Source organism: Pecten maximus, chromosome 4 (genome assembly GCF_902652985.1).
Source record: "Pecten maximus chromosome 4, xPecMax1.1, whole genome shotgun sequence".
Lineage (NCBI taxonomy): Eukaryota > Metazoa > Mollusca > Bivalvia > Pectinida > Pectinidae > Pecten > Pecten maximus.
The window spans coordinates 22,752,050-22,762,280 of record NC_047018.1 but is presented as its reverse complement, the minus strand read 5'-3'; the positions used below and the strand labels follow the sequence as shown (position 1 = coordinate 22,762,280).

General features: G+C 34.1%; 1 protein-coding gene across 1 annotated transcript; it reads right to left on the bottom strand.

Moving 5' to 3' along the window:
* Positions 1 to 2,590: 2,590 nt before the first annotated feature.
* Positions 2,591 to 9,248, bottom strand: LOC117325535 (peroxiredoxin-like). The gene is given in 7 exon segments (XM_033881826.1): positions 2,591 to 3,672; positions 5,586 to 5,716; positions 6,063 to 6,185; positions 7,586 to 7,702; positions 8,709 to 8,742; positions 8,745 to 8,853; positions 9,063 to 9,248. Coding segments are annotated over 7 exon segments (771 nt in total). The 5' UTR covers positions 9,234 to 9,248; the 3' UTR covers positions 2,591 to 3,586.
* Between the last annotated feature and the right edge of the window lie 983 nt (positions 9,249 to 10,231).

The window sequence follows — 10,231 nt, the reverse complement described above, 5'->3', positions numbered from 1 at the left end:
CCCGATATTATGTTCTGGTTGAGGTATAATAGTAGTGTCGTTTACGATCTAAGAACCTCGTTAAGCACCTTGCTCTACTACTATCAAATGTGTTATGTGATTAAACTCAGCAATATGGAACTAGGATCTTCTGTTGAAGTAGGAAAGCCAACAATATATACATACCTCTCTGGTTTCACCGCCAATTGTGTGAATGGCGAGAAAAGTTACCCAATAATTTGTTCTGGTTTCATTGCGATTTTATTAAAAAAATAAATAAATCATTCGGCGCTTTGCATTATTTTTTTTAATTATTTAACGAAGACGTAAATAGGGAGTCAAATTTGTTAGTGTACATTGTTATTTTTATATCACAAGGCCACTGTAACAGGATTGTATTGTAAATATTAATTGATATTCTGCACAACTGAAGTGTATATGTATTTTGTTTACAGTTAGAATGAACATGAATGCTATTTTAGGATAAAAACATTAAAAAAAAATAGCCTTTTGGTAAAGCTTGTCTTCATGCTGAATAATAATTTTGTTAAAATCCATATTACAGACAGGTGAAATAATGCATGTATATATATGTACACATTTTTATGCAAGACTTAATAATTCTGTATTATACCTTGCATACCTGTATACATTGAAATCTTAATTTGATCTGCTATTTACTAATCGATCCCCTCTAGGCTAGCTCAACCACAAATTATCTCAGTCAAATTATATTTCTTTGCAATGTGGTGCAATCAGTGATATAGAGGATATTGAATGGTTTCCGTTGAATATAATGTAACATAACTATTTCATGAGTATAACAGAATATTGAGATTTCCATGAGTGCGAAACAGGAGTGAAACATTTGTGTCATACGAACGAAATATATTACGTTTTATTCAAAGGGAGCCATTCGATTTTCTTTTAATTGCATTTTTATGCTAAAGACAAAATTAAAAAGATGTCAATTTGACGATGTCATTTTGAAAGGACTGATCAACCCAATTCAGCTTGGTCTGCTTTTATCGGAGAATCTGCATGAAACACTAATGTCAAGAGAGTGTTTTGTCATAAACTAGCCGAATATTTCAGAAATACAGCAAAGTTTCAATGAAGTGAATACAAAATTAAGGTTCATTCGGATTGGTCAAAAACAAAAAAACGCAAAAACTTACATTTTCACTGCTCATTGCATCAGTCAAAATGTATGTTTTATTAGTTTGATACATTTCTCATATTTTACTGGAGAAATGCACTAAATAGATTTATACATCTAAGAATCCCATTTCCTTTTGATCCACTATAATTTAAGTCAACATCAAACCACCTTCAAGGTTAATGTCAGCTGTGAATCATCATGCATAAATATTAATTTATTTTAAAAACATGTCAAAATCCAGATAAGCCCGACTCAATAATGGCCTTCGATTTGCTTCAAGGCACATTTCTATTTTTAAAAATACTATCCATTTTCATACAAGTGTATATTAGGCCAACAGTCAGTAGCGAGGTTGTGCAATTGGTTGGACTGTCCATCATGAGTTTGGTCAGTCTCATTCCAGTTGTAGTTTCTAGCGATCTTGTATTATTCTACACTTGGCATCCAATCCAACTAGTCATACCCATAAATGGCAGTTAGTATTGTTTATATTAATGTATGCATCAATTGCCGACAGACAAAACCAATGGTTTGGAGAGATGCAGATTGATGAAAACCATGGGGAAGTTCTATGGTCAGCAACAGATGATTTCCTTGTGCTATACTATAATAGATGTTTTCAATACTCATTGATATGCCATGTTATTTCTCAATTTGAGATTAAAAGGATTATAGACCTAGACTAACATTGTGAGTATCATCAATGAAGCAAAAGGTGCTAATCCTTCCAGAACACCTGGTCATATTATCCTTGTACTTTTGCAAGCTGTGCCCCCTCCATATAAGTGTTCTTTTTTTTTCTCTCGAAAAAGTTTTTATATATCAGTATTGCCTTGTTTTTTTTTAAGTGTTAAAGTTTTGTCTCACTGCTTGTTTCTGAAAGAAATGAAAATGTTATCCAAGAAGGATCTTAGTATCCACCATTGAAAGTTTGTTTTTTTTATACTGTAGATTATTTGTAATCTCAATCTCTTTTCTTCTTTCCTCCACATTTATTCCAGTTGTCCATTTCATTTTTTGATCGTTTCAAAATTTACAATCACAAATGGAGACCATAGAGAACCTACATTGAAATTCAAGAATGATTCAGAGTACTTATTCTTTAAAAATAGTGGTAAAACTTCAACTGTCAAATTTCAAAATGGCTACCTGTCGATAATTTTGTCTTTTGATCAGTCTAACAAAGTACTTTCTGAAAAATAGCATTTAATAAGGATTGTATCCGTTTGGACAACAGGAAGATTGATGGACGGACTGCAAACCAAATGGAAATACGGGAAATAGAAACAAAAGGGCAATTCGAACAGCCCAACATCTGATGATGGTGGCAAAAGTTACAATTCTGTATGAATGTTGTTATAAATTAATGCATTGTTATATTCTCACTAAAGGCATATCAGGGGAATTGATATGGAACCCACAAATGACTAAAACAAAATAAACACAATATGTTATTGCTTATGTGCTTTATTTATTCCTTGTAACAATTCACGCTAAACAATAAAAGCATTTGAAGACACTTAATACTAATGATCAAAAAGATCTGTGAAGCATACAGAAATTTTCTAAACTTTAATGATCCAAACAATAGTTTTTACAATGCAACACAAAATTCGGAAGTACAGTAATGGCAAATCATAATTACATAAGTCGATGTGTTATTGCTGCTAGTCAAATAGTTCTCTTACTCCAGTCTCTGTTTCTATATCTTGATGATGCTTTAATATTACCTGGTGTAAAAAGTCTATAACCTTTATTTCAATCAAATATTATCAAAATTGTCTTTTTATTGCTGAAACGTTCATGTGATAATATCACACAAATCATGTGGTTATTATTCAAATATTTAGTGATCGTGAAAAAACTTGTGTTGACAAATACTCACATATATTTATATTTGTAGTTGTTCTTGACGATGCTGATGGATTATGAGATTCAACCTTGTACATCAATATACAATGTAGTGATAACAAATAGAATTGTACAGGTATGTAACATACCAGGTGTACACAACCAAAAAGCAGGTTTGTAACGCCATTCACAAACACGGAACTGATCGAGACATTAGGTAGCAAGAAAAATATATAATGCAACCTCTTGTAAAATGATGTAAGATCTCAATACAAATAAAAAGCTGATGACTTAAGAGTACCCTAAACAACACAATAAACGAAGTATAAAACAAACATCTATCATAAAGAACTAAATAGACATGTTAATTGGTCACATAATTATTGAGGTCTCTGGACAATTATGCAAATACAAGAGGCAGATTCTGAGTGAGTACTCTGTGTGAGTACCTGGTCTATTGAAGTACACAGAGGAGTATTTGCTCCCTATACCACACCAGTACAGGGTTCTTTTTGTTCTAAATCACGTTATACAGACACCAAACTTCCATTATAGTTCAACAACATTAACAGTTTTAGGAGATGGCTTCAATTGTTAATTTTGCTTCTGAAAGTAGCTCATCTTTCCTTTCACGTCCGGTTTGATGGTATCCTTCCCTGGCTTCCATCCAGCTGGACACACTGCCAACGACAAAAAGACTGATATTACAGTGAAAAACAAACACAAAACTCTGTTATTCGAACCTTTTTTTTCTAGTTTTCTAGTATTTTTTTCATAATTTTCTAGTTTTCTAGTATTTTTTTCATAATTCATCTATCTTTTTAAAATAAGTCAATCCAAATCTGAAATCATGAAACATGTTCTTCAAGTTGGTTTGTATAAAAGTGAAAAGACTTTGGTAAATATCACAAACCAGTGTGTAAATTGAGTTTGATGATTCAGTGACTATTCTGTCACCTTCATCAATGTTTCAATGACTACTCCACCATCACCATTGATGTTTCAGTAACTACTCCGCCATCACCATTGATGTTTCAGTGACTACTCCACCATCTCCATTGATGTTTCAGTGACTACTCCGCCATCACCATTGATGTTCCAGTGACTACTCCGCCATCTCCATTGATGTTCCAGTGACTATTCCGCCATCTCCATTGATGTTTCAGTGACTACTCCACCATCTACATTGATGTTTCAGTGACTACTCCGCCATCTCCATTGATGTTTCAGTGACTACTCCGCCATCTCCATTGATGTTTCAGTGACTACTCCACCATCTACATTGATGTTTCAGTGACTACTCCGCCATCTCCATTGATGTTTCAGCGACTACTCCGCCATCTCCATTGATATTTCAGCGACTACTCCGCCATCACCATTGATGTTTCAGCGACTACTCCGCCATCTCCATTGATGTTCCAGCGACTACTCCACCATCTCCATTGATGTTTCAATGACTACTCCGTCATCACCATTGATGTTTCAGAAAATTCAGTGACTACTCTGTCGTCTTCGTCATGTTTCAGTGACTACTCCATCATCACCATCGATGTTTCAGTGACTACTCCGCCATCTCCATTGATGTTTCAGTGACTACTCCACCATCTCCATTGATGTTTCAGTGACTACTCCACCATCTCCATTGATGTTTCAGTGACTACTCCGTCACCTTCATCAATGTTTCAGTGAATACTCCTACAGCTCCATCAATATTTCAGTGTTAACTGTCACCTTCCTTGATGTTTCAGTGACTGTTCTGTCATCTTCATCGATGTTTCAGTCACTACTCTGTCTTCTTCATCGATGTTTTGATGACTACTCCATCGGAATGATGAAGTTGACAAGTTCACCAAAATGTCACGCTCAAATCAAACACTGTGTGTGATATAAACCAAAGCCTGTTCACCAAATATGAAATAATTTCCTTGAAAAGAATCTTTTTATGAAATCAAAGTAACATATATTCAGTATTACTATAAATGACACCAATCAGTCTCAATACATTTAACAACAAAACCTCAGAAATTTGAATTTTTGAAGAAAAAAAGCAAAACTACTTGTGAAAAAAAAGCCATTGCAGAAACATATTTATGTTGCATAACAAAACAATTAGACAACTTACAATAGACAAAGCAAAAGTAATTTAGGACTATTCCAGGAGTATACTGCAAATTTTGGGAATTTCGCTTGAGTAAAAAATAATTTCAATTGGGAATGAGGCCCATTAATAGTCCCAAAAAGCCCTCAGAAAAAGCCCTGAAAGTAATTTAGGACTACTCCTGGAGGACTCCAGGTTTGTGATCAGGCACCACACATCGAAGAGATTTAATCTAAACAGAAGCGGCATTTTCTCCATCACCCATGATGCATAGAATATCTTTATTTACAGAGTCCTACCATTGGATATAAAATATTCTTTTACTGGAATAACCCTTCAGACCATTCAGGAAAATAGCAAAACTTGGTTGAACATCAATGATCTAAACTTTAAACTCATCTGCAGAAATATGAATCAGCCAGGTAAATATATCTAAAACAATATCAGCAGACGGCCTCATCTGTTATCAATGGACCGTATAAATCATATCATTACCTTCTCCGTGTTCATCCGTGAATTTGAAAGCCTGTACAAGTCGGAGAGTTTCATCGACTGAACGTCCAACTGGTAAGTCATTCATGGTGATCTGACGAAGGTTTCCTTTACCGTCAATAATGAACAAGGCTCTGTGGGTAACAAGACAAATCAACGTAATGTACACTCTCAAGAGTTTTGTTTTTCAGTATAGAATAAAATCCTCTAATAACAGATACAAAGGAAGTAAAAGTTCTAGAGATAATCATGTCAGTTTCAAAGACTTCTCCTATGATTGTCCTTTTCTTTGTCAAGTGTTCAATTTATCTTTAATACCTTTGCTGTCATGATCAGTTGATGCAAAAACAAAAACAAAAAAATACACATTAATAAACATTTTCTTCAATCAAGTTTATTAGCAAATGAAACAAATGGAGGCAAATTACAGTTGTTACCGCTAAACTTATAGCATATTTGGATAGGAATTCTTTATCTCACCTGAATGAAATTCCCTCATCTTCCTTCAGTGCTCCATAAGCCCTAGAGATTTCTAATGTTTTATCAGCTAAAAGCGGGATCTTCATGTTTCCAAGTCCACCCTGCTTCCGTGGTGTGTTAATCCTGAGAAAGTATAAAAGTCTTGATAGATTATAGTATAAAACTTTCATTTCTGAAAATATATTCTATGAAACTACAACAAACATGTACATACTGATTGCATAATTTGCCTATAACAAGCTATGTCATTAATCTTGGATTTCATACCAAAGGTTGACACTTAGTGTTAACTTAAATATGGTGACTTAATCATGTTTTTTAATAAAAAAAAATTCTTTCAAATCCTTCAAAGTTTTCTTTGTTGAAGGGGCTAATGGCCCGAGTCGGAAAACAGAGATCACAGACCATCCTAGGTTTTTGTTATTGTGACCTTAGCTCACCACATCATGAGAAAAAAAACATCTCTATAGCTTTGGATAGGCTTTTTGTATGTTTTGCAGTGAGGTAGCCACAAGCTACTACCAGACTAATCCTGCCTACAATTACAACAACTCTTGACAGGATAATAAACCCAGAAAATATTCAACCAATCATGGGCCTATAAATTTGGTTCAAGCAAGTGAAAATAACTGACAGACCATCATGTCAAAAGTACAAGATGATCTACTGAACACCAGCATTCGCAAAATAATGCCTGTTCATCAGCCTGTGACCAGCAACTTTTCAAGAAGTTTGACAAGTTTTCCCATAAAGCTAGTCCTTTGCCCAGCTATACATTCAATAGTGTTGTAAAATATTTAGACATTTTACAGTTGGGCATGGCTTTATTCTTCAACGAAAGGAAATTTTGAGCAGTTCATCAACTTTCATGTCACGATTGAGCCAGTCATTTTGACCAACTTCTGGTCAGGACCAGAAACATTTGTACTGAGGTCCTTTGGACCAACTCTTGGTCAGGACCAGCAACCTTTGTACTGAGGTCCTTTGGACCAAATTCTTATCAGGACCAGCAACATTTGTGCTGAGGCGGTCCTTTGAACCAACTGTTGGTCAGGACCAGCAAGCTTTGTATTGAAGAGGTCATTTTGACAGACTGGAAATAGTTTTTTAGGGAGAGTACTGCTTAACACATCAATTAATACCATAAGGAGTATAGCCAGTCATGATACAGTGTACAAAGATTTCAATGAAACAATTGACATACAAATAACCTTTATTTCTGTTGAAATTTTTAATATGATTTCGTTGGTTGGCAGCTCAGTTTCTTATAACTGGCCTGGGGGATGTTTTTAATCATGATTAATATTGATCAAGTTCCATTTCTTAGAACATGGGGATGTTTTAAAACAAGATTAATATTGATAAACTTCTTAGAACATGGGGATGTTTTAAAGCAGATGAATATTGATAAGTTTCTCGGAACTAGGAGATGTTTTAAAACATGACATGTATTGATAATTTCCTTAGAACTATGGGATCAAATGCCTACAAAGTTCCACTGCTTGCAGGTGTGAAATACTTGCCATGCTAAATGGGAGAACTGGCTGTCACAAGAACATGCTATAACTTCACAATCAATGGCTCGGAATTCTTCTACTCGGTCACTGAATGCTATAATCTCTGTCGGACACACAAATGTGCTGAAAATAAAAGAGATTTTATTTCAATGCCACATTAAATAACATTTCAAAATATATAGCCTTGTAAAAAAGAGGTAGAGAAAACTGACAATTTTACTCTACAGGTAATTAAATTCACATATATATCAATTTTAAAACATTTAAGAGATCTGTAACATATACAATCTGTTATATATTTTCAACTCACACCAAATTTCAAGTTGTTTTTTTTCAAAACTAATTTTTAAATGATGCAGTAATGAATTAAAAAGCCTTTCTCAGTCATGTCTTATAATTAAAACATTTTATTTAAAGATGCCAATGTGCAAAATGTATACCGGTACATGTACAAATTAACATTGAAGATGACATTTTGTGTGATTTGTGCTATTTTTATATAGCAGTCAGCACATCTGAAGGTCGGACTCACAAAACCTTCATGAATTCCAAATGTTTTATATCCATATATTTGATTAACTAGAGATAGGGTATTGAGTAAATTATATCTTCAATTCTTCATAATACAAATCTAAGCCTTATATGGCTGGAAATCGTGCCACAGAGAGTACACTCCTGATAGATGGTCAGAACTCATTAGGAGTTCTTGGAATGTAGACAGTAATTTGTGGTTAAGCGTATGTACATATGCTTGTAAATGTCAAGTATATTTCTAAATTTCTGAACATTCTCCGATACCATAATGGCTATAATAGGTACATAGTTATCCTCAAGATTTTGTATAACACAGCAGTGAGAAGGCAATGTAACTGTAAAATGCTCCAAACAAACAAGGATATTGAATACAGTGTTATTTACCTTTGAACACCTTTCACTACAAATCAATTTTCTAACAGTTTGTGGAATTCAAGTAATCAGGAGTTAATCTTCATCTCATTTAACCAATTTTATGACATGATTATATAGATCATATATTGGATGACACCACACTATATATTCCCATCAAATTTGTTGGGAGTATGAAAATATTTCATTCCACTAAAAAATATATTAAGAAACTTTAACTTACAAATCCATTGGATAAAAGAAAAACACAACATATTTCCCCTGTAATCTGCAAGTGATATATCCTTTATTTCTCCATGAACCACGGCCGTCCCTCTGAACTCTGGAGCAGGCTTCTGTAGTCTTAATTCTGCCATTATTGCTGGTTTCTATAAACGAAAATAAAACTACAAATGTCAGCACAATGTTTTAGATGATTCTCAAATTTGATATGTACCTAATTATATACTGTAAATAGAACTAACACTATGTTCCAATTCTCAGCTAATTTCTTATTTACACAAGAAATAATCATTCTATGAACAGAAAATATTCAAAGTTCATGTACATATGAAATTGCAATTTACAAATACTTAACCTTATGACCATTCATGATGCTCGTTTCAAAAGGACTTTTAAATGTCTCACAATTGGAAAAAGAGTAGTTGTGTTTTTCCTCAATCTGATCAGGTGCCCTAATAATGTTATCCTGCTCAGAACTATCCCACACTATCTGTAATCGTAAGCTTTCTAGGTACGCTCTGTACATCCCATATTAACCGATGATATAACCAGTCAATGTGAACCACACCAGCAGTAAATCAGTCTCATTGATATAGTCGACGTCATGACTCCTCATTAGTCTCCAGTATAGGTGCTTACAGGTGCTTGGAATCAATAACAACAGAAAAAGTAACCATGGAAACCAAGTAATATTTTTCAAAGACAAAATCAAGCCAATAAATCAATATCATACATAAGGATGTGCTGGGGAGCTTTTAGCTAATGAACTATAAAAGTTTACATCAATTAACACTATTGGATACTGTAGAGAAGCTGTTAATGACTCAGGTTGTTCCTCTGTACAAACACACAGAGAAGTGGGATCAACGCTGTTCACTGGTTTTTATCTATGACATCAATAATTTTAAAAGGTATCATGTGTTTACATTTCTGATTAAACATATCCATGAAAAGCCAATTAATGATAACCAAGGAGGATTCTAAATCTTAATCAATAACTGACCAAGAAATTAGAGGCTTACAGTCTTGAAAAGGCAGAGACAACATTATTACCTCAGTATGCTGTTCAGCAACCAATGTAGGATCCTGACCATACTAGTGAAGGATGTCAGATTAATGATAGACAAAATGGAGGAAACGGGGCATTTCATTGATGACTTTAAAGGTAGGTATGGTGTTGTGGATACTGTTAAATTACCACTGAGTAGATGTACCTTTAACAAAGCAAGCAGTCTGACTGCTGGCCAATAGGCCCAGTTTAACAATGAAAATGGTCAGGATGGTTGGCATGACAAACAATCTATGACTTTAAGCGAGCATTCAATTCACTATATATTGTAGTTCAAAGTAGAAAATCACCTACAAATTGGAGGCAAATAACTTACAATTATTGTGTTCTAGTCTCTCGCTCAATTTTTAATAGTACTGTTTAACAGTTTTTAGTTTCCTGGTAAGGTATTTAAAGGGAATCTGCCCAACTCCAAATACAGAAAATCATTACATGTAGATTTATTAACTCCAAGT